Source organism: Pipistrellus hanaki, assembly GCF_964339955.1.
Source record: "Pipistrellus hanaki genome assembly, chromosome: 14".
In the NCBI taxonomy this organism is placed as follows: Eukaryota; Metazoa; Chordata; class Mammalia; order Chiroptera; family Vespertilionidae; genus Pipistrellus; species Pipistrellus hanaki.
In genome coordinates, this window is record NC_140516.1 from 34,812,800 (window position 1) to 34,838,594 (window position 25,795).

At 42.4% G+C, this 25,795-nt stretch overlaps 1 protein-coding gene across 3 annotated transcripts in view; it reads right to left on the reverse strand.

Moving 5' to 3' along the window:
- The window catches only part of ALDH18A1 (aldehyde dehydrogenase 18 family member A1), a 36,059-nt gene that overhangs the window by 9,889 nt on the left and 375 nt on the right, over positions 1–25,795 (reverse strand). For 2 of the 3 annotated variants that reach the window (XM_084903514.1, XM_084903515.1), the window contains exons 2-11: positions 22,405–22,520; positions 14,714–14,928; positions 10,251–10,400; positions 10,059–10,163; positions 6,294–6,446; positions 5,829–5,919; positions 4,350–4,474; positions 3,210–3,354; positions 2,472–2,545; positions 2,156–2,249 (exon numbers count right to left, since the gene is read on the reverse strand). In XM_084903514.1, coding sequence (XP_084759640.1) covers positions 2,156–2,249; positions 2,472–2,545; positions 3,210–3,354; positions 4,350–4,474; positions 5,829–5,919; positions 6,294–6,446; positions 10,059–10,163; positions 10,251–10,400; positions 14,714–14,928; positions 22,405–22,492 — 1,240 coding nt within the window. In that variant the 5' untranslated portion in view covers positions 22,493–22,520. Of the gene's footprint in view, positions 1–2,155; positions 2,250–2,471; positions 2,546–3,209; positions 3,355–4,349; positions 4,475–5,828; positions 5,920–6,287; positions 6,447–10,058; positions 10,164–10,250; positions 10,401–14,713; positions 14,929–22,404; positions 22,521–25,795 lie in introns of all 3 variants that reach the window. The other variant, XM_084903513.1, reaches the window with a different exon arrangement.

Genomic DNA, 25,795 nt, shown 5'->3' on the forward strand with positions numbered 1-25,795 from the left:
ACAACGGTATGCATGAAGTGATTCTCTATACGCATACATGTTCAAATACATGCATGATATATACTCAGGAAAACCATAAGGAATCCCACATCACAAATCATCACTGTGGTTAGTGATGGCATGAGGTTATGAAAGATTTCCCTTTCTTTTTAATAGCCATAGCCAGCTAGATAATAAAAATATTTCTTTTTTAGAGGGGAGAAACCAACCTTATATTAAGAAAAAAAATTAAACCATTACTCTACCAAACAATACCAATATCATTTAACTATATATGAATGAATTTTCTTCATATTTTCCCATGTGCTAAAAACCAAGTTTTATAGTGCACGTTAAATGTTACACTCTAGTTTTTCACCTTACAATGCATGTACATTTTCCATGTTACAAAAATTATTTAATTACTACTGAATATTTCTTTGAGTTGATACGGGTTAATGCACTTAACCACACTTACGTTATCAGACACACAGGTTTTTTTTCTGGTTTTCAGTGTGACAAGTAATCCTGCTCTAAGAATCATCACATAGAGGGCTGTTTTCTCCTCTTGAAGTATTTTCTTGGGATAAATTTCCTGCAATGGGCTTACTGAGTGAAGGGGGATTACCATGCTCATGGATACCCAGGACTTTGTTCTCAAGCCATGTGGTCACGTGAATTTCCAGAGATAACTGGAATGTTAACCACGAGTCATGATTTTGAAAAACAGCTTTAACCTCTGTGGGTCTTAATTCTTTTACTTTAAATTAATGGATAGGATGTCATCAAAGATTTCCATTTCTGAGAGTTTATTTTATGACTTTCCAATACTACACAAACTCAAAAGACCAGATGTAAACTCTACAGAAAGTTCCAAAGCAATGGCTCAAACATGTATTAAGGAATGGAAATAATGTTGATGAGCCTTGCAAGGTTTCTTTGAAGGGCATAAAACTAACTTGGATGTTTAATTTAAGGCACATTTATTCAAAAGAAAATAAAAAAATCCCATTAAAACCAATCCCCATTATTTTAGGGTGCCAAGGACAGAGAATTAAGAAAAGGCCGAGACAGAGTGAGGGCCTACCTGGTTCTACACATTTAGTTGTCAGCCATCTCACTCCTCTACCATTAGCACCTTGAGGGCATTTCTGTTGGGGCCTGTTGCTAGCCCTGGGCAGACCACACACTAGGAGATGAGCTGTCTTTCATCACAGGCTACATAAACTATTCTACAACTATTTTACAGACACAGTCCATTTGGGTTTAAATCTGGATCTGTCACTGGCCATGGTTTCATGCATGTGAAAACTGCTTCAATTTTTTCTTCTGTAAAATCGGGATAATAAATAGCAGCTACCTCATAGTGCTATATTGCAAAGATAAAATGAGATCCTGTTGGCTCAGCCAGTGTGGCTTAGTGGTTGAGCATCGATCTATGAACCAGGAGGTCACCATTAGATTCCTGGTCGGGGCACATGAGATTCTATCTGTTAAGCCCTTAGCACAATGCTTGGCAACACAGAAAATTATGAAACTAGAGGCCCGGTGCATGACATTCATGCACTGGGGGGTAGAGGGTGGGCCCTCAGTCTGGCCTGTGCCCTCTCACAATCCGGGACCCCTCAGGGGATGTCCACTTAGGCCCACTCCTGCCGTCACTGTGCTCACCAGTCATGAGCCAGACTTCTGGCTGAGCAGTGCTACCCCTGTGGGAAACACACTGACCACCAGGGGGCAGCTTCTGCATTGAGCGTCTGCCCTCTGGTGGTCAGTGTGCATCATAGCAACCGGTCGTTCCACACCGTTCAGTTGATTTGCATATTAGTTTTTTATTGTATAGGTCCTGCTATAGGAGGATGTTAGCAACTGTTAGCTGAATGTCTAAAATGGTGAGGTCTTCAATCTTTTTCTTTTTCTTTTTGTCTTGAAATTGCCATAATAGCCACGTAAGGAATGGAAAAAGCTCCTATGGGGGCTGTGCTAGAATATCTTAGAAAGGAGGTGGGAATAGTGTGTATAGTTTGAAAGAGCCAAATAAACATTAACCACCAATCCTCAATAAATAGGATACAGAATATGCAAGTTCTTCTATAACGATCTTGACTTTAGATAGACTATGATATAAAACTTAAAACCTTGCTTAAAACTGACTCCAAATTGCCAGGTTATTTACCCTCTGCCTCCTCCAAGTCTTTCTTATTGGCTGACAGGATCTCATCGCGATGGTCCGTCAACAGATCAGCCAGATGATGGATAATCTCTGATCTCTAAAAAAAAGGTGAAAATTAAACAAACTAACATTATTCAAGAAGAATGCATGCCTGCTCCTTTAAATCTACTCTTCTGAGCATGCCAGGCTTTACTGCTAAACCCAGATAACTCTGGGGGACATGAGGAACACAGGGGGAGATAGCAGGTTTGACTGTGTACTAAACCTCAGCATGATCCACTCTGAAAACAACAGAGCTATCAGCTAGGTTGGTTATTACCTGCTCTGGTTCCAAAGTGGCCAACATCCGTCCTCCTGATCGCGCCATTTCTCCCTGCTGCTCAACAGTAGGGCCTGCAAGTACATTTGCAAATATCAGATCACGGTCAGCGCAGTTCCCTGTCACTATCTCAGCACATGCACAGGTTCCTCACATGCACGGATCATACCCTTGGTATCTTGCTATGCCTATTGCACATACAGAGATCACTCTGACCAATAAAATGGCAAAAGGATATACCAGATTAACTCAGGCATAAACACAAGAAACTTGCCTGTACTTCTGGGATAGACAATATAACGCATGTCTCCATCATTCAATTCCACTTTGGCTGACATTTCCTAACTAGTCTAGGTGTCTGAATGTAGACTGTGATGCAGGTCTACCTTTGTGAACACGTGAGAGCACAAACCGTATCTTAGGCATCTCTCATGTTTATTAGTATCCGGCATCCAGCCCAGGCCTAGCACAGTATTTGTATAATAGATAAAATGGTCTTATATTCTTTAAGTTAGTGATTTTAGAGAGAATTAGGAGGCCTAATTAGGAAGGTTAGATCAATTTTACAAAAGCAAAGCAAAATCGTTTTGCAAATAGTGTTCAAAACACCCTATTTCTAACATCGGCACATCAATTTTGTGATCTCTGGTCCCAGAATGAGAGCTCAGCCTGTGGTCCCATCTAAGTCATGGTGTCACTAGCGATCATCGGCCGCAGGACTCGATGAAGAATGCTTACCTGCAGGCTTCACTTCGGAAAAGAAGGTGCCGACTTTCTTCCCCTCTACGATGTCTGTGATGACATGCCCAGACACTTTGGGGTGGGTTCCATTGGCAATAACCACCGAAGTGCCACCCTGCAAAGCCCAGAGGGCCGCTTTCACCTAGAGGAGAGGTTAGACCCAAAGATGAGACTCAGACCTTTGCAGGGTCATGTCACCTGCACTTAAAATTTGCAAAAGATTTAAAATACAATGTGATGCGGAGCAATTTAAGAATATGAAGGACTGTTTCAGAAGCTCCAAAAACAGACCCAGCCTATCACTCTTTCCAGTCCAAAAGGTGAGCCAGTCTGCCCTTCCTTCTCAGGGTGTTCTCTCTCCAAGACTCTATACTGGACTCCCCACGTCCACATCTGACGCACTGAGCCTCAACTCAGTGACCCGTCGGGTGTCTGGCCAAGTCTGAAGCTGAGTACTTTTAGCTTTTGTGAATGGGGCTTTTGTCCTCATCTCTACTATTGCTACATATGAGGCTGTACATTAAGGGCATAACTTCTTAGAAAAATGAATGGGAGAGAAGAATTTTTGTAAGATGTCATAAAAAAATATTTGAGCTGATAACATTAGAGTATTTATGAATTATGAAAACTATACAGACCTTGCCCTTAAGGAGTTTACAATATGAATACCCTTTATATAATATAGAATATTAATAAAAAAAGCATACATAAACGACTCAATACAGGTACACAATATGCATTAAGCCTATATTTAGATATGTGTATATGTAATTGTGAATGTGCCTAGCATGTGCACATTAGCCCATAAGAATTATAAAAGTAAAAATGATAAAATGGTATTTTGGCTTTATAACTGTCACAGGTGGTAAAGGCACCAGATTCTTTATTTTATTTTTAATATATTTTATTGATTTTTTTTTTTTTTTTTTACAGAAAAGAAGGGAGAGGAATAGAGAGCTAGAAATATCGATGTGAGAGAAACATTGATCAGCTGCCTCCTGCACACCCCTTACTGGGGATGTGCCCGTAACCAAGGTACATGCCCTTGACCAGAATCGAACCCGGGATCTTTCAGTCTGCAGGCCAACGCTCAATCCACTGAGCCAAACCGGATTCGGCAAGGCACCAGATTCTTACCTTGGCTTCCATGCCTCCCATTCCCACTCTTGACTTGGTGCCAAATGTCACAGACTGCTGATCTCCAGGATAAAATGTGTCAATGAGCTTTGCATCATCTGACCCTGGGGGGCTGTCAAAGAGGCCTAAAAAAGTAAACGAGGGTCAGTCATACTGTTTTAATGGAAGTAAATGTCCCTCAAGAAAGGCCTCCCCAGGCACTGCCAACTACTCTGTACTTAACCCATCCACAAGGATTCTGCTCTACCCAGGCGGATTCCGAGAGTCCACCCCCCCGAGGAACAGCTCCAGGACACACCTTGCGTACTTTATATAACCAGCTTAGTAAGTGAATGTTGGCCAGCATCAGAGCATGGGCCATGTCCTTGGCACAGGTTATTCTGCCTGGAGGGTTGGCTGGGTACTAAACAGGCTTTTCTGACTTCCTGGGAATATAATGGGGAGCTTTGGGGATCCTGTAGATTTGGCCTATTTTTGACACAGCTCATGTTCTTTATGGGCCAAAATGTAAATGGGTACAACTCAGCAAAGTGGAAGAGTGAATGGAGAGTCAAACTGGAGCCACGAGGGGCCCCTCCCTGAGGAGGGAGGAAGGGAGTAATACATAATCCAAGTTGGCCACATAGCCTAGATTTTCTGCAGTGGCTCCAATTTAAACGATCATGTCTCATGAATTACATAAAAACTAAAAGTGATAAAAAATAAGATGATGTACCACTCCACACCCACTAGGATGGCTATAATAAAAAAGATGACAAGAGATAAGTGTTGTGGATATGGAGAAACAAGAGCCCTTGTCTACTGTGAGTGGGATTGTAAAGGGTGCATTTTGTACCATTCTGGAAATGTTTTGCATGGCTAAATGGTATGTACATGGTTTGAAAAACAGTCTGGAACTTCTTTCAAAAAGTTATACCTTATGATATCCAGTAAAATAAAAAATACACCCACACTAACACTTGTACATAAAGGTTCAAAGCAGCATTAGTGCATGGTTCCATTTATAAAAAATGTCCAGAAGAGGCAATTTAACAGAGACCGTGCAGACTGAGGGTTGCGTGGGGCTGAGGGTCTCTGGGGAAGTGAACAGTGACTGCTAATGGGGAAGGGATTCTTGTGGTGGGGATAAAAATGTTCTAAAATTGTGGTGAGGGTTGAAAAACTGTATGAAGACACTAAAAATCACTGGAATGTAAACTTTAAATAGGTGAATGGTATGGTCTGTGAATTAATTCTCCATAAAGCTATTATAAAAAAACAAAATGAAAGAGCTGGAAAATGACAATCTTTCAGCATTGAAACTGCATCTCCCAGTCTCCCCCTCCTTCTGAGCCATAAAACCCTTCCTCACACCACATGGCTCAGAAAATAATGTGCCATAAAAAAGATCAGAAGGACTCAAAGAAAGAGGAAACCCATGCTCACACACGTCGTATTTACAGCAAAGGCTGGATAAAAGAAAAAGGCATTACTTTGTACCTTCTACATCTGAAAGAACAATCAGGAGGTCAGTTTTCATTTCCACAGCCAGCCGGGCAGCCAAGCTGTCGTTATCTTTGACACTAATAACCTGGAATGCGGTGAAAAGTCGTGAGTGAACCACACAGTTCAAAAGGAAGTTCACAGAAACACTCAGCAGGCTCCGCAGGCTCCTCTGTCTGCAAAACACCATCCCTCTGAACCCCCCTTTCCAAACATGCACCCTTCTATCCACTGACATACACAAGCCATGCTCACAGCAGCAGCTTCAATCGCGATCCCACCTAACCCCGTTGAAGGAAACCCTCTGACTCCAGGAGAGCTTATCCCCCACTGGTCAGGACACCACTCACTCCCAATTTCCACCTTGTTAGAACCAGACTTCCGGTGTTAGTGCATGCAGCATCGCGTGGCGTTAGTGTCTCTGGCATGCTCTACCCTTCGGAGCATTTTACCCACATTTACCCCCTGGAGATCACTATTGGGCTCAGCTGGGGGGACAACAGCGTCATTCGTGTTGACAATGGGGACGATGTTCATTCGGAGGAGCTCGTGAAGTGTCCCGTTGAGGTTCCGGCGCTTCTGTTCATCGTGGAAATCCAAATTGGTCACCAAAATCTAAAAGGTTTAAATAGATGAAAAACACAGGGGTGAGAAAAATGATGAAATTCCTAGGTATAGCTTACAAAAGATGCTAAGACTAGAAAAGTGAAACATTGGGATTCTTCGATCCTACACAGATTGGAATGGTACACACATCTTTGATGCCTACCCAATTATTCTAGATATGAGGAAAAAGTTAGAATGACTTAGAAGATCAGGATTTATTGTAAAAGTAATTTAATTCTCAGAGCACTACCAAATCTCACCCATTTACAGAAAAAAAAAAAAAAAAAATGAATGTATCTACTTTAGAGGGCTTTTGGGGAAAGTAATGACTGTCATTAACTTCTAAAATATCTTTGTATCCTAGCTTCTGATTCAGACATAGAAACATTTGGTGAGCGAATGAATGAATGGTTTTCCCTGCTGGGAAGTGTCTGAGATAAAAGGAAATAAGGTTGTGTCATCACTGTTCTCGCTCTGCGGCCGACCACTACTGCAGTTTAAAGACTGTGAGAGCATGTGGGGCTAATCTGAGAGGTGAGCGGAGGTGACTCTCTAGTCACACACTGAAAGAAAAGCTAAATGTAACTTAGTTCAGGGAAGGATGCTGCTCAGAGGTAGAGTAGAGAGCCAGTGGTCAGCTCTGTTTCCCTGCCTGAAATCAAGTTTTCGGCAGGGTCAGCAGGGAAGAGAGGTAAAGGCAGATGGTGATGGTGTCAAGAAACTAAATGGCAACAAACCCTAAAGCTCATGAAAAAATGTTTCACCAAAAACCCTCTGATGGTTAAGAAAGGGGGCTCTTGTGGTGAAAGGCAGGCTGAAGTAGGAAGGTTGGAGGCAGGTGGTCAAAGAGGAAGGGACTGAAGCAGTGGGAAAGGCTGAGCCCTGGACTGGGGTTGGGCAATGGTAACTAAGATAACAGTAGCCTGAATGACATAGAAAAATGTAAGTGAAGAAGATCAAATGGTTATGTCTAAGGGAAATAATTCACTCACTCATTCCATAGAATATTTATTGAGTACTTCCAGAATGCCAGGCCCTGTACCAGCCGCTGGGATAGAGAACAAAAACATTGAGGGCTTGGGTAAGATGGAATAGGGCCTGTTTTTGTACGGATAGATCATAAACTCCTCTTCAGAAAAGCTCAGTCTAGTCCTGTAGGAAACCGGTCTGAGTCAAAGGCAAACAATGGATTCTAGTCCTGGTGGTGAAAGGTCAAACAATAAAAGTAACCACATGTATGTAGGAGAGGCAAGCAGAAGGTATAAAGGTCCAATGAAAACACCTATTGCTCAAACAACCGAACACACGAGAGAGGAGACAAGAGCCCTGAGAGAGAAAAGTATGTGCCTGGAGAAGGACAACCTGTTAGCAGGCAAACCAGTGTCACGTCTATGAAGAAAAATAAGCTGCTTTACTTGTTTAAGTCTTTCACTTGACAACTTATGGAGATTTCCACAGCCCCTGAAAACGGTTTTCAAACGAGATTAGTAAAAAAAACAAGGAACCCCAGGATAAGGTACAAAGGGCAAAGACTTCTGGCAGGTAAGATCAGTGGGAAAGGCAATAGAAAGGGGCCCAGGTGGATGCTTGCTGAAAAGTGGAGGGGGCAGAGATCTTTCTTCACATCAACATTAATGGAAACGATGGTTACTGTGCACTGACTTTGACTTTTAATGTGACTTTCATTAAAAAAAAAGAAAAAAAAAGGAAAAAAAAAAGTCTGACTAGTGCGGCTCAGTGGTTGTTGACCCATGCACCAAGAGGTTGCTGGTTTGATTCCCATCAGGGCACATGTCCAGGTTGCAGGCAGGATTCATAGTAGAAGGCATGCAAGAGGCAGCTGATTAAAGTTTCTCATTGATGCTTCCATCTCTCTCTCCCTCTCCCTTCTTCTTTAACAGCAATAAAAACATATTAAAAACCCAACAACTGCCTGGCCTGCATGGCTCAGTGATTGAGTGTGAACCTATGAATCAGGAGGTCCCAGTTCAATTTTCAGTCAGAGCACATGCCTCAGTTGCGGCCTCAATCCTTAGTAGAGGGCACACAGGGGGGCAGCTGATCAATGATTCTCTCGTCATTGATGTTTCTCTCTGCAATCAGTAAGAATATATTTAAACACACACACACACACACACACACACACACACACACACACCAAAAAACCAACAACCAAAACACACACACACACACACACACACACACAAAAAAAAAATCAAACCTGGGAAAAAGCAAAACAAAACAAAAACAGTTCCTGGATGTAAGTTTCCTCATTTGGCTCCAGGCATTTTATAAAAATTAAAGATTAAGACGAGACCAGTTTGGCTCAATGGATAGAGCGTCGGCTTGGGGACTGAAGGGTCCCGGGTTCGATTCTGGTCAAGGGCATGTACCTTGGTTGCGGGCATATCCCCAGTAGGGGGTGTGCAAGAGGCAGCTGATCGATGATTCTCTCTCATCGATGTTTCTAACTCTCTATCTCTCTCCCTTCCTCTCTGTACAAAATCAATAAAATATATATTAAAAAAAAAATTAAAGATTAAAACTGTCATGGGATTGTAGCAGAGAACTGATAATAAAAGGTGAAAGAAATTGAGATTTCCATTGTATTTATGCTAACAGGGAAAAAAACAAACAAACAAAAAAACCACCCACAAAAGCTAAGATGACAGAGAGTGGGGTCTCCAGCCACAGGAAACAGGTGGACAAGTCCACACCCTCCTGCTTCAGCTCACTTTTCCAGGGACACTCTAGTGTAATTCCAGAACATCCCTGAATAACAACTGTGAAAATGAGGGGAACACAAAGCAATGGGCAGTGAAAGATGCACATGTATCAGCACCGTGTAAAATAACCCATCTAAGTGTCAGAGGCAGCAAGGAAGGCTGAAGAGAGTAACCTGGGGAGTTAGATTATTTTCAGTTGTTTTGTGAAATGACCATTCAGTTGTTTCGTGATATTTTGATCTTTCTATTCAGTGTGCAGTTGTTTAGTTGATGAAAAATATAATTTTTTAAAATTCTGGAAATTTAGGTAAAAAAGAAATAAGGTAGAAAGAAGGTTCTAGAACATTCAGAGGTAATCACTAAAAATTTCTAAATTCCATGGAGTCTGGAACCATAGCTGACTTGTTCACCACAGTATCCCCAATGCTTGACAGATTCCTTGGTACACACAGGTACCCCCAAAATATTTGCTGAATGAATAAAAACCTAACCAACCACCAACATTCCTTTTAAACTTCAATGTAACCACTACCAAGTGAAGCAAGCCAATGAAATAAAGTTATCTATCTTCAGAAGAATTAGCAGCTATAGCCCTAAGAGGTACTAGTATAACAACCAGAGCTAACACTTATTATTAAACACTGCATTACATGCTTTTCATGTAGTATGTTCTCAGTAAGCCCATCCAGAAACCCTCTGACATAGGCACTGATATTTTCCTCATTTTTCTGAGGAAGAGACCGAGGCACAAAAAGGTTAGATTGAAAGAGTTTCTCCAGATCTCCCAATTAGCAAGTGCTGAAGCCCAGACTGTCTTCTGGTGCTCATGATCTTCTTGCTCCGTGGGAATCACCCTCACGGGTCCCATGCCCTCTTGCAAAGGCCAGCCTCTCACCTGGGCAGCACAGATGCTGTACTGGGTAAACATGGCTTCATACAGGGCCATCAGTCCACTCTGTCCCGCGGCTGCACATGCTCGGGCTTCTAAGACAGGAATTGCCTGGAACACACCAACAGACAAGGTGTAGTTGAAAGAGAGGGAGGGAGGCCTGAGGGCCCATTCCAAGGGGTGGGAAGAAGCACTCACCATCTCCTTCAGCTGGTTCTGCCCCGAGTGCAGGGCCTGCCTCACGCTCTGAGACAGAAGGATCTCATGGCGCAAGCGTTGCTTGCCGAAAGCCACGGCTCCACTAGTTACCAGCATCATCTCTCGGCCTTGATTTTGTAGCACTGACACCTGACAGTGAGGAACAAAAAGGCACAAGTCACTTATAACATCTTTCCTCTCTTTACAAGAAATGCAGGTAAGATGGACAATTGAATGGATCACAAATGCTGGTTTATGGCCCAGCCCTGGGCTGGCCCTGGGAAGAATCACCCAAGTTGCTTGGTAAAAATCTAGATTCCTACACGCTGACTCAATCTGGTGAACAGGTGGCAGACAGAAATCAGAATTTTTAATAAGGGATTCTGGTGTGCAGCCAGGTCTGGCATCTACAGGGCTTGATGGTGTCTGTTGTAGTTTGGTCTCTGCAGAAGGCCTTGTTGTTACAGGGAAAAAAAGGCCAGAAGAAAAGTTTGGAGCTGGAATTGCAACATTAGCTTAGCGGATGAATTCAAATCCTAAGGGGATATGTCTGCTATGGTCACCTTTGGCTGGACCAGAGACAGATGCTCACCCTTTTTGGCTCTGCCCAGGACCCAGTCTCTTTCCCCGCTACCTTGGACAGATCCACATGTAAGAATCAAGGAGTCAAGGTGCAAATACAGTCAATATTTCTAACCTGTCCTATATTCCTGATGCTTGAACCCTTTAACCTGGTTCAGGAACTCGCTAAGTTATTTTAAAAAGTAATGTTTTACCACAGAAAGTCTCATACTTAACCAAAGTGGTAAGAACAGTATTATGAATTCCAATGTACCCCACTTCAACAACGATCTCTCATGGTCAATATCTCACTTTCCAATACTCCTTGTATAGTTCCACATTATTTCAATACAAATCCCAAGGCCCCAGACATATGATTTCATCTGTAAATATTCTAGGAGTAATTGCTAAAATACATGGAATATACAGGGTGTACCCAAAAATGTATACACACTTTGAATAATTATACATTCCAATAAGTTAAATCTGAAAAGAAACATCAATTGAGCTATCAGCATTAAATTGTGTATACATTTGTTGGGGACATGCTATACATATATATATATACATCCATAAAATCACTGTCATCTAAAACATTTAATTCATTAATATCAAATCAGTGTTCACAATTCTTCATTTTTTTCAGCTTGCTCAAACTGAGATGCAAATTAAGCCCATATATTGCAATTAACTGAAATATCTCTTACATCTCTTTTAATCCATAGGTACACTCCCCCCACTCCCATTTTTTGTTAAAGAATTGATGTTGTTTATCCCAGCCTCAATTTTTCTGCTTGGGTCCCTGTGGTGTAAGTTTGTTTGTTTTTAAATATGGTTTTATTGATTTCAGAGAAGGAGAAAGAAACATCAGTGAGAGTCAATCATTGATTGGCTGACTCCTGCATACCCCCTATTGGGGATTGAGCCCGCAATCTGGATGTGCCCTAATGGGGAATCAAACTGTGACCTCTGGGTTCATAGGTCAATACTCAACCACTGACCCACACTGGCGGGGCCTATGGTGTAAGTTTAATGCTGTATTTTATATTCCTATAAACTGCTACTAGGTATGGAGGCTTGATTTGTTTTGTCAAGAATTTATAGGTCATGGTGACAATCAAGGGGACACATATTTCCTGGTTATCTCTCTTTTTGTGATGTTAACCGCTATTTATGATAATAACTAAGATCTCTATTAATTATTAGGGCTTCAAAAGGCTGATATTCAAATTTATTCATTTTTTCTTCATTCATAGACTAAACACTTCCATAAATAGAAATTTTCCTTCATTAAGTGCTTGATCATCTTGAGGTATAGTTTATTTATGAAAGGCAGGACAGATGTGTGCCTCTTTTCCTTTATTTACCAGTTTTTAAAATAATGAGTAGATCCTCTAGTATCCTCCAAAGATGACCAATGAGTTATTTTAAAGTATCATTATGAATTTATGCATTAAACACACTTCATGTGTTTAAATTTGCTGCAGTAATTATTGCTGCTTCTTTGGCCAGGGGAAGCCATGTTGGCTCCTGCGTCCAGCGTACATGATCAGGTGCTTTGGATGAGACATATTAGCACTGCCCTGACCCAGAAAGTCCTTCATTAGGTCCATGCATGTTATGTTTCTAGAAGGGGAGCTGGTGACTTAAGAAATCATTACCAGGTTCTCCCCACTGTTTCAACTTTCTCTTTTGCTCAAAAATCTTCAAAATGCTTTTGAGATTGGACCCCAATTCCTCTATCTTGCCAAAGCCCTGTCTGATGGAATGATCCACTTCCCATTCTCCCTGAAGAGATCATTGCCACTGCTCACAAACTCCTCCCTCCCTGTCTCCCATGTGGGAATCCACCTGCAGAGCCTCTTCTAAGCGCTGGCTGCACAACTCCGGGGGCGCCACTCACACTGTGCACAACTCCAAAGGCGCCACTCACACTGTGCACACAGCAGCATGGAACAGTTCTCCTCTGTTGGTGCAAATCTAGCCAGGTGTAAAGGCCCAGGCTGAGTCCCAGCTCTCCTAGGAAGCCCCAAGAGTAACCAACCACACTGTCATTTGACTTCCCCATCTCTGGACCCATCAGTGACTGTCATTTGGGCCCAGTTTATAGGAATATAAAATTCATTTAAATACTTACTGCCTTAAACAGTCACCTAATTGTTTCAGGAGTCCCAGTCCTGGCTCCACAAGTGCTTCAGAATGTAGCCCTTACACAAATATTTGTTAAGCTGAATTGATTTCATGGACTCAACTTGGAAGATTTGATTATTGCTCAGTAGAGAAAATAGCATATCTAGGGAGGGGTTTGGGATGGGATTGGGGGAATAAGGACAATTATGTGAGACCATAATAAAAAAAAAGAAATGAAATGAAAAAAAAGATGCCATTAAATTTCAGGTTAGCGGTATCCTAATACCAGCTCCTTAGTAAAGTTATTAAAAACTGAATATACGATTGAGGTGAGTTATAGCCAGAGTGGAAAAGCTCTAGCTTTAGCTCCAGGATGCCTGGATTCTGGTTTTGACTTTGGTCAGGCACTGGCAAACTAGGGCCTACAGGTCAAATCTGTCCTGCACCAGTTTTTATAGACAAATCTTTACTGGAACCAGCCATGCTCTTCATTTATTATACGTATCATCTACAGTGGCTTTGTGCTACAACAGCAGAACTGATAAGCTGGACACAGACATGGCCTAAAAGCCTAAAACATTTACTATCAGCCCTTTGTAGAAAAAGTTTGCTGATCCTTGCTCTGAGCAAAGATAAGGGTGGTGGGATTTGTGACAGGTTTAAAGTCCAAAATTCCTACTGTCAACCCCCAAGGTCAGTTTCTTTACTGAAAACCTGTGGTCGGCCAGGCGTGACTGCATGACCAGTGGAGCATTAATCCCCACCGTAAAGTTCTGCTTTGAACCCTTCTAAAGTCAATATTCCTTACACAGATATCCTGGATTCAATCTGGGGACTAAGTGTTGTCCTTGTCTCTCAGACCCCCACTGTTTGTTTGCATACTCTCTCCTGCTGCCTGTATTCTTTGCCTTAAATGAAAGCCTTACATGGGTATTCTCCGTGGAGTCTGGTGAGTCCTTTTTAAATATCTGGCCCTGGAAAATCTTTGCAATGATAGCTCCTATTTAGTTTAAGATTATTGAGCTAATTAAAAAAGAAAAAGCCCAGCAAAACAGGAAAAAGCTCAATATTTACACACATCCCCCTGAATTCTCAACCCTAACTATATCTTAGAGGCACCTGGGAAACTTTAAAAACAATGGTGCTTGAGCCCCACCCCAGAGACACATCCTATAACAAAAGCCTAATATGCTAAGTGTCCAACCATTTGACCAGTAGCTATGACATGCACTGACACCAGGGAGTAGACGCTCCAACCAGTAGGTTAGCTTGCTGCTGTGGTCCAGCAGATCGGGACTGGGCGAGATGGGTTGGACACAACCTGGTGCCCTCCTGCGGTCCCTCGGCCTGGCCTGCACCCTCTCACAATCCAGAACCCTTCAGGGGATGTTGGAGAGCCAGCTTTGGTCCAATCTGCACAGACCAGGCCCAGAGACCCCACTGGTGCACAAATCCGTTCACCGAGCCTCTAGTATTAAATGATTGAGTGTGCAGCCCTGCATCTCCAGGTCCTGAGAATGTTAATGTGCAGCAGGATTGAGAATCACTGACATGTACAGCTCCTGGTCACTAAGAAGCTCAAGAGATGGACTACAGAATCAGCTCTCTCCTTGACAACCCCTTTGCTTACTGTAGGATGGTATCTCCCACTGGCACCTTCAGTGAGAAAGGGAGTTTTCAGATTGGGTTAACTCTATTACACTCAAATCAAGATTATTTGTACAAGCTGATAAATCTGAACTATTTTATTTTGGTTCCATCTTGGCAGTTACCTGCTCAACAATAGATGCCAGGCGTCCCAGGGCCAGGCCACATTCATCCCCTCGGGTCACCACGGCGCTTCCGAGTTTCACCACGATTCTCTTGGCATGTTTCAGCTCACTGCGGTGGGCAAAAGACTTGCCATGTGCGCGACTAAGGGGTACAGTGATAAATGGGATGTTGCTCCAAGAACGGACATTTCTGACGGTTGAAGTCTGGACAGGATCTGTAGCCCCCAAACAAAGTTGAATGAAAAAAAGAGGGGAAATAAAGGAAAAAAAACAACAACACAAAATAATTAAAAAGATATATATGCACAGTATTAACCAGTTTAGCCATCAAAAAATAGCTTCAGCATTCTTAAACAAGTAAAACCAGTATATCAAAAGTCATATCTAGCATGTACCCACTACGCAGGTCACAGGTACACTCAAACACTGCTGGTGAAGAGTCCTAACAAAATGATCTTTCCTGAAGATGTGTTGGCAAAATACATTAAAAACCTTGCCCTAACTGGTTTGGCTCAGTGGATAGAGCATCGGCCTGTGGACTCAAGGGTTCCAGGTTCGATTCCAATCAAGGGCATGTACCTTGGTTGTGGGCACATCCCCAGTGGGAGGTGTGCAGGAGGCAGCTGATTGATGTTTCTCTCTCATCAATGTATTTAACTCTCTATCCCTCTCCCTTCCTCTATGTAAAAAAAAAAAAAAAAAAAAAAAAAAAAAAAAAAAAAATAATAATAATAATAATAAAATATATATATATATATATTTTTTTTTTTTTTTTTAAACCTTAAAAAGTTTTACAAATCTTTGCTCTGGCTGGTGTGGTTCAGTTGGTTGGGTATCATCCTGCGAACGGAAAGGCTGCAGGTCTGACTCCTGGTCAGGGCACATGCCCAGGTTCAGGCTCAATCCTGAGTAGGAGGGCATGTGAGAGGCAGCGGATTGAAGTTTCACTCTCACACTGATGTTTCTCTCTCTCTCTCTTCTCCCCTCCCCCAAAAAATCAATAAAAAAAAGGGAAGATGGATTAATGAACATTTTTAGATTTTTAATAAAACAGGAAAAGGCTCATGGTATGTTTCCTAGACATGTCTAAATGCACAGAAAAAGGATGCAGAAAATAAATAAAAACGATTATGAGTGATTTAATTTTCTTCTTTATCCCTATCTGTTTTCCAAATTTATGCAGTAAAAATGCAGTGCTTTCATAATAAAAATAGCTTATGTGCTTTAAAAGCCACACCACTATAAAAAGACAGTGAGTCTGATTAGCAAAGACAATTAAGAGCAAAATAATTAGTAGGAATAATAAAAAATATTATCACTAATCTAGCTACAAAGTTCCTATCTGACAAGGCAGCATGAATCCAGGTGCTGGTAATAAAAGGAACTGGACAGCTTTTTGAAGGAGTCAGACATTTTGTTTCTATCCCTTGGGTCATATGCCCCTAAGCAACCCTTACTGATTCCTTTTTTGGGGGGCGGTTAAAACTGTATAAGAGGCAAAACAAAAACAACAAACTCTTACCAATTACCCACGTGCCCTCTCTCACAAATTAGGTTTCCTGTTCTAGCAGGGTGCACACTGCCACCAGTCAGACTGCAGCTCCCAGACTTTCTTGCTCACCTAGACATGGCCATGTGACTAAGTTCTGGTTAACACAATACATATGAAAACGTTAGGTGGGACTTCAAGGAATTTCCTTAAAAAGAAAAGCGCTTCCTGCGTGAGATGTGAACCCACAGGCAGCCAACAACCACATCTATTTGTGCCAATTCATGGCTATTATTTATTCCCAGATAAATAAATCAAGGTGCAACAGCTCAGAGCCCTCTAATTACTCTACACTTAGAACCATTCTGTCTCTTAGGGTCTCCTCTCCTTCTTACTCAATGTTATTTACCTACTGATGCCTTTGACTGAAATTATATTAAAGGTGAACAAAAAAATGTTAAAAAAAAAAAAAAAAAAAAAAGGAAAAATGCTTCCCTCTTCTCTTTTTCGATCCTGCTGCTTGGAACGTGGGGATGAAGGCTGTAGCTCAGACATCCACTGTGGACCACAGAAAACACGGTAGAACTGTGAAGCAAAAGGAGTGTGGAAGCCTGATGTTTTCACGTACGACCTGGAAGCCCTGGACTGCCTCCCTCCTTTTAGCACCCCGGCTTCTCTCCAGGGAAAGAGAAACCGATTTCTATCCTGGTTGAGCCATTATGTTTTGGGTTTTCTGTTACCTGCCCCTGGTCTAACTGTAGGGAACACAGAAGCAGAACGAGGGAATAGGCAGAAGGACAGGTGAGGCCTGCATGGGGAGAGAAGCTGGCTGTGGACGTGAGTTGTTGATAGGTGGTCTCACTCACCGCGAATGGACTTGCACTTGGTGGGATTCCAGATTGTAAGAGGCAAGACAGCTTGGGCAACAGGCAACAGAGGCTCTTAGCAGACTGAACCTTAGGCATTCCCTCCCACACCAGGAGCTCTCTCCGCATCACTACAGGCATTAATGAGTTACTAAAGAACCATTCCGAGCCACCTTTTGGCCCATTCTTCTGTAATTGTACTATTATAGAATAACTTCCTCCACTTGAATGAAAGATTATTACCTCCATTTATATTTACAGGTTTTCCCTAGACCCACTGCCTCTATCTCCTGACCACGGACCACTAACTCCTCTAACAGTAATCCAGCTTCTAGCCTTTTCTCTAAGCTGTAACAATGGTGGGTACAGGTACAGCAGGCAGTCTTATTCTTGTGGACCAGAAGATCATTATATTCTCCTCCCTCTCTGCCTCCTTCACACACAAACCTTCCCTCTCTTAAATAATCACTTTTAAAAAATATATATATTTTATTGATATTTTACAGAGAGGAAGGGAGAGAGATAGAGAGCTAGAAACGTCAATGAGAGAGAAACATCGACCAGCTGCCTCTTGCACACCCCCTACTGGGGATGTGCCCTTGACCGGAATCGAACCTGGGACCTTTCAGTCCGCAGACCGACACTCTACCACTGAGCCAAACTGGTTTCGGCTTAAATAATCACTTTTTAAAGTGACTATGTTTCAAGTCTGCTGGAGATACCAGAAAGGTAACATGTCTCCTTTCACAATGGGCTTGCAGTCCAGTTGCTGGCAGAAAGCTGCTCAGTAAGTCCATCATCTGGGATACACCTGGCGGTTGGCTCCCTTGCTAACGGGTGGGTTGTCTCTTCCTGCTGGGGGATCCCAGAGACCAAAGGACTGTCTGCTGTTGGGCCTAAGTTCCCTGGAGAGCTCCCTTTCTTCATTAGGTTCATCAACATAGGGACCCCGGCTCAGTCTTCAAGGATATTACATATCCCAAGCAATATATATACCTAAGTCTAAGCTTAAAAGTTGTATACATAACAGTCTGGCCTCGCTGACCTGACAGGAAAAGAGGTGATAGAGGGAAAAACTTACTGCCCTGGGGTTTGGACCTGGGATCATCAGTGGCTGCAGAGCTCCGAGTTACACCCAGGTATCATGCACCCTTAGACAGCTCTCAGACCAGGCCTGCTGGCTATCTTTCTCTCCTGTCACCACAGGGCGTGTCCTGTCCTAGAAGTGTGCTGACATGGGTGGAGCAGCCTCAGAGGGCACCTCAGACACACAAGTAGTAGCACTCATGTCAGTTCAGGTGATCAGATGACAGAAACCTAGCAGAATCAGTCAGGCTAGGTTAGCATGAACGAGACACCTGATACACAGCCTGTATCAGCAGAGGGAGGCTTGGCTCGGCGCCAGGCAGTCAAGGGTCGCTCTGGCTGCTGGCAACTGGGTCACAGCAGATGAGGGCTGAGAAGGTTCAAGAGGTCACACACATCCAGTGGGCTGGAGCACCAAGGACAGTTCTATGGGACCCAGAGCTTTTTGGGTTTCTTGTTTAATAGTGCTCTCACCCTCCCAGATGGACCCTACCTTTCTTGGTGGCATTCTTTTATGTTCTGCAGCGTATTATACTTTTTAGGGTCCAAACTGAAGACTGAGAAGGCCTTGATTACTTTGGAAAAATCTAAGGCTTCTGGATGAGTAATCTCTTTCCATCTTCTAACTTTAGGCTCTAAGTCCCAGAGAATAGCCATCACCTCCAAGTAAGTCTGAGGGGCTGCTGAGGTGTACGTGTTGGGGGCTGGGGGTAGGGTACTGTAAGGTTGTCCACACTCCTCAAAAGTGACATGGATCATACTCCAAGGGAGGATAAGCCCTTTACCTTTTCGGCATCAGAGCCCTTATGCCTCACAATCAATGAGGCTGAGTTCTTGAATAAGAAGGAACTCTGACATTATTTCTTTCTCCCTTTCTGGCTTTCCACTTCCCTCTGTGTTTGTATCTATATGCTTTTTCACTTTGCCCTTTTAATTTCTTTAGTTCTCTTCTGCTTATCATGGTCAGTGAATACAGGGCTCCAGGACCCAGAAAAATCTGGATACAAATATAGAAAAATAAATCTAGGACAAGATCAGAAAGTGCCTCATTCATATTATTTTACTGAGAATAAATAATATCACCAATAAAAATATTGACATGGCCGAAACTGGTTTTGCTCAATGGATAGAGCATCAGCCTGCAGACTGAAGGGTCCCAAGTTCGATTCCGGTCAAGGGCATGTACCTTGGTTGAGAGCACATCCCCAGTGGTGGGTGTGCAGGAGGCAGCTGATCAATGATTCTCTCTCATTGATGTTTCTAACTATCTCTCTCCCTTCCTCTCTGTAAAAAAATCAGTAAAATATATTAAAAAAAATATTAATGTGAATACTTACTACATACCAAGAGCTGTGTTAACTATTCATACACCTTTATAAGGTAGATATATAAAAGGTCAAGTGTAGACTCTGGAGCCAGACTGCCTAGGTAGGAATCTCAACTGTCCACTTACTTACTGTAACCTTTACGTATCACATAAAGTTGTGAGGGAAGGAAAGAGTTAATGCACTAAAGGACTGGCACAAAATAAACATTCAAGTATTAGCTGAAAGTGTTAGCTATCGTTGTCATCATCATCATTGTCATCTTACTGAATTCTCGTAAGTTAATACTCATAGCTTAGGAATTATGAGTTAGTTATCATTAGCCTCATTTTTTAAATAAGGGAACCAAGGCCCAGAGAAATTGAGTAACTCACCAACATTACCAGATTGTAAAAATGGCCTCAATACTTGAAGCTTCTCTCATCAACAGGTGGAGCCTATTTTCCCACCCCTTGAATCTGAGCTGGCGCTATGACTTACTCTGACCCCAACCATAATGTGAAGAAGCCATGGATAGCCTGCTGGAGGGTGAGAGACCACATGGAAGAGAGATGATCTATCATCCCAGCAGAGCCCTCACCCTCACCCCCTCGCCCCCAACAGTCAGCCCTGAGCCAACGTGAAAACTAACCCAGACACAGAACCACTGTGCAGCTGAGCCCAGTCCATCATGCCAACCCATAAAATTGTGACCTAACTCCATAGCTGCTGTCACTGAGCTACTTACAAGCAAGTAGCAGAATTAGTTTTCAAACCCAGGGAGCCTACATCTAGACCTTGACCTCCTCTTTACTAGACTGGGAAATAGAGATTTTTCCAGATGAGAATAAGCTTGATTAGTTGATAAGCACGTCTTCTGCAGTAAGGTTTGGAGCCAGAATGTTGATAAGATTTAGGTGTTATCAAGGGGACAACCAATTCAAAATATAATAAAAGGCCTTTGAACAAATGGTGCTGCAACAACTACACATCCATTGGCCAAAAACTGAACCTTGCGACAACTAACCCTCACAACTTACATAAAAATTAACTCAAAGTGATCATGAGCTTAAAACTATAAAACTTTTAGAAAGAAAAAAAGAAATGAAGAAAATCTAGGGCTATTCAGAGTTCTTAGACTTGACCCCAAAAGTATAATCCATAAAAGAAAAAACTGGTAAATTGGACCTCATCAATTTTTTTTTTTTTTTAAACCCAAACACAAAAAAGCATAAACAAACTAAAAAACTTTTCTGTTAAGAGAATGAAATGACAAACTACAAACTGGGAGGAAAAGTTCCCAACCACACATCTGACCAAGGACTAATATCTAAATAATAATTCTTAAAACTCAACAGTGAAAAACTAAACAATTCAATTAAAAATGAGCAAATGTGCTGAAACTGGTTTGGCTCAATGGTAGAGCGTCCGTCTGCGGACTGAAAGGTCCCGGGTTCGATTCTGGTCAAGGGCATGTACATTGGTTGCGGGCACATCCCCGATGGGGGGTGTGCAGGAGGCAGCTTGTCAATGTTTCTCTCTCATTGACGTTTCTATCTCTCTCCCTTCTTCTCTGTAAAAAATCAATAAAATATATATATATTTTTAAAATGAGCAAATGACATTTCACTAAAGAGAATATACAAATAAGCACATGAAAAGATATTCAACATCATAAGCCATTTAGGGAAAAACAAATTAAAACCACAATGAGATATCATTACACACCTATCAGAATGGATAAAATGAAATCACCGTCAAAGTTGGTGAGGATGAAGAGAAAGTGGATCACTCATACATTGCTGGTGTGAATATAAAAAGGAATATAAAGCAGTTTGGCCGTTTCTTATAAAACTAACTACCACATGACCCAGCAACTGAACTCTTGGGCATTTATCTCAGACAAATGAAAACTATGTTCACACAAAATCCTGTACTTAAACGTTCATAATAGTCAAATAATGGAAACAACCAGCTGCCCTTCAATGGGTGAATTAAATACAATTCAATAATAAAAAGGAACCAGTTTTCACACACAAATTGAATAAGTCTCCAGAGAATTCTGCTGAGTTAAAAAAAAAAAGCCATCCCCACTGGTCACTTACTATATAATTTCATTTGTATAAGATTTTGAAATGACAAAACTATAAAAATGGAGAACACAGTAGAAGTTGCCAGGAGTTAGAGATAGGGAGGAGGGAGATGGCTTGAAAGGAGAAATCTGAAGGATCCTATATCTTGACTCTATCAATGGCAATATCCTGGCTGACATATTGGGAGAAATGGGTAAAGGGTATGAGGAATGACTCTGTGTTAATTCTTATAATTGCAAATGAATCTATAATTATCTCAAAATTAAAAATACTTAATTACAAAAAAAGGTAATGAACAAAAATAGCCTGTAAAAAATTTGGGAGGAAGGAATGAATATAGATGACACTTTATTTAAACAAATTTTTAAAAACATGTTTTTATTGACTTTAGAGAGAAAAAAGGAGAGGGGGGGAGAGAGAAACATCAAATGGCTGTCCCTTTCTGGAGATCGAGCCTGCAGTCGGGGCATGTGCCTTGATTGGGAATGGAACCAGTGACCTCTTGGTACATGGGATGATGCTCACGCAATTGAACCAGGGCTAAATTTTCATTTTCATTTCGAATTATTTATTTGACATACAGAATGTTGTACACAATTAATGTAAACAACTTGATAACTTTGGAGATGAGCATATATTCATGAACCTACCACCACGTTCTATTTCATAAAACTACCTATTATTCTCAAAGTTTCACTTTATTGGTATAAACACTTAGACTCAACACTAGGCTGCTTCCTGCTTACTGTTTTTGTCCAATTCCACCATTTTATATTTTTCCCTCCTTTAAAACCTTGTTTGAAACACAGGCTGACCAAGCTTCCCACATTTCTAAGTGTCCTGTGGTACATACGAGATCTGGAGAGAGCTGTGGATTGAGCCCAGAGCAGGAGACGCTGGTTGAAGGGCTGGAAGCCAGGGCGGCAGACTTGACTCAACATGTTGCGATGTGGTCACAGATCAAAGTGCCTGCAGAATGCATTTTTAAAAAATTGAATAATGAAAAACACTAGACAGTTAATTTCCTTTTCCTCTACTTCCCCAAACTCAGAATAAAAACTTGACCCCCCTGCTTCAAACTCCTCTGTATGAAGGAAACTCCTACCTCCTCTGTAGAGTGTATAAAAGAGAAAAACACAAATGGTTATGTCCCATACTCCAACTCAACCTTCCCCTTCCTAGACTCCCTTAGTTTTTGTGTAAGTAAATAGCAATTAAGGATTTTGAATGTTTTGAGCAACAAGAAAAATCTTTAAGGTATAGCGTTTATCTTCACTAAGATTCCTACATCATTGGGGAGTCTCCCAACAGATCAAAAACAGATCCAACAGCCCGAGCTGGGTAGCTCAGTTGGTTAGAGCGTTGTTCTGATATGCCAAGGTTGTGGGTTCTGTATAGAGTGCCTGGTAAGGCATAGGGGCATTTCTTTAATTATTGTCAGCTGAATCCAGTGGCGTGGACAAAGCCACCGTCCTGGAAACACACTTTGCCAGAGGCAGGAGTACCGTCACCTTGACCTTCAGCCCAGGTGCCAGAGGGTGGGTTTTGTTATTTAAATCAAGCCAAGCACCAGGAATGAATTCCTTTGCCTTGATTTTTAGTAAAACTTCCTGGTTTTTGCTGTATAATTGGCTCGGGGTCCCTGTCCCTGTTAGAGGACAGTGGTCCCACCCCGCCCCAGCTTTTCCCTTCTATCTCTGTCTGTCTCTTTCTTTCATTTTCTCAATCCCCAGCAGTCCCTACTCAGGAACCAGACCTCTCTCTAGCCTCGCAGGACACGGAAAAGAGAGAAATATTTACAGGTTCAGTCACTGTTAATGACACAAATAAGAAGCAACCAATGAATGCATCAATGAGCGGAACAACAATAGATGTTTCTCTCTCTCTAAAATAATCAATAAATAGAATTAAATAATAATTTTTAAAAAATCAGATCCAACATCCAACAAGAGCCACCTCCACCTTCTGCTATTACCCTCAACAGACCTCCAAACACCACATTTGTGACTGTAGGCTTGATTCCTGCAGACACAGGAGGAGGAGGAAAGGCCAGAGGAGGCTGCCACGTCTCTCTTCTTGCCATCCTCAGGAAACTACAGCACATTCTTACATCGCTGGGAGGCAGCGGTAAAGTCCCCAGTGGCTGGCGTTTTAAATGACTGTGGGCACATCCCAAGGAGGATAAGTACCTCGCTAGAAACCTCAAATTAAGAACATGGTGGTTGTGGGCATTTTCCCACCCTAGGTCAAACTTTTTAGTCAAAGAATAATTTATTTCACAAAAAGCTATGGAGCTCCTTCCTATATATATACACAGAGAATAAACCATTTATTGTTGTAGCTGGTTCATTGCTGCTTTCACAAGATAAGAAAAATACTGCTCCTTCTTTGCTAGCTGGGAATTCTTTTCAACTTTTGCTCTATGGATTCATGGACATATTCCTACCCTCTTAAATGTGCCTCAGAGACTAGCATTTAGGTCCATGGGGAAGAGAAATAAGGAGTGGGGTGTACTGTTCTTCAATTTATACTGTACATAGGCACAAAAAGGAGAGAGAAGAGATTGGCAGGGTGCATCTGTTGTAAAAGATATGCATCTAATAGGCAATAGAAAGTGCTAAATGCTGACTTTATTGACTTCTGTGTTTGTGACAACTTAGAAGAGAAGATCCCAAAAGAAAATTATTTGCATAATACTGAAGCATGACAGGAGCCTATGGTGTTTGCTTCTTGTGTAAATTCCTTCAGTAATTGTTGCTAAACAATTATTTCCAAATGAATTCTCAAAATACTCATAGGTGAGCCAAAAGGTAAAATAATCAAGCAATGACATTAACATTCCAGTTCCATCTCTTTCATGAACCTTCTCCAGCAACTATAGCATTCAAAGTTGGGTATCATCCTACAGGTTACTTTTTAACTTTTATTACTGTTGCTTTTCCCAGCTAGGTTATAAACTGACAGCAGGGTAAATAGGATGGGAACATGGGCTTTGATGTGGGAGAGATTTGTGTTCCAGCTCTGTACTTGCTAGCTGAGTGCCTGTTAGAGGATTACTTAATCCTTATATGCCTCCATTTCTTCTTTTGAAAACCAGGGACAGTAACAGTAAGAACCTCATACGATTATTGTGAGAATTAAATGAGACAATGCATGCGATGCCAGGGTATAGCAGACGGTCAATACATGTCAGTTTCCCTCTTCCTGTCTTTTAGGCGCTAAATGGTATCTGACAACCATTTTCTTTATTTCCTTCAGGACCTGGCACAGGCACAAATAATCCTTTAAATATTCTCTAATGGATATAATTCACAACTACACTTAGGGACTGGTTAGCCCTCTCTTATCTAAGAGTAACTGAGAGCTCTGCATGTTTAAGGTCAATAAGTTATTAGGAATGAAGACTGACCTGGAAACCAGCCTCCGGGCCTCTCCCCTGCACCTCACAGCGTCTGACTGACCCCTTCCTCATCGCAATGGATGGCTCGCCCTGCCGGTTTATTACCCCTTAAAAAGCAGATAGCTGATTCCAGGGAGCAAAGGGTATGTGTGTCTGTCTGTCTGTGTCTAGACTCAACGTCATCAGTTGACAAGAGTTTCCAGGTTTTCTCAAGTACCTTTCCATAGGTTCTAAGCAGAAAGCCCTTATCTTATTGACCTGGATGGAGAACTGAACTTTAGTCCTAACAGGCTTCACCCAGAAACACAGGTATATGGCTCACTTCAAGACAAAGATCCGATGATAAAGGTCACCGAGCAGTCTAGGGGAGCAGCCTGGGGTCTTAGAGAACGGGAATAACCGGGGTTGGAGGAGGATGGGGGTGTCAGTGGGCAGATCTGGGTGCTCCCTGAAGGCCAGGAACTACTCCCAGACCACACGCCATCCTGCAAAAAGGCCGCCGTGAGCAGGTGGAGCGCGGCGGGAACTGGTTTTAAGGGGGGGATCGAAAGCCAGGGGGGCCGCGGGGGACTGCACACACAGGCCCCTGAGGTCGGCGTGTTGCCAGTCACAAACCACGGCAAACCCGACACCGAGGCAGGTGCACCGGACCGGAAGGGGCCCGCCGAGTCTTCACCATCACCCTGGACCAGCGCCTCCATGTGGGTGGCCAGGAGGGCCGGGCGCCCTAGGTCCCCGCAGACCCCAGAGCCTCCGCGCCCAGCCAGCCATATGGACCGCGCCGGGGCCGCGTGCAGCCCTGGGCGGCTCGGCCCGCCGCCAGCCCTCGGCGCGAGCCCACGCC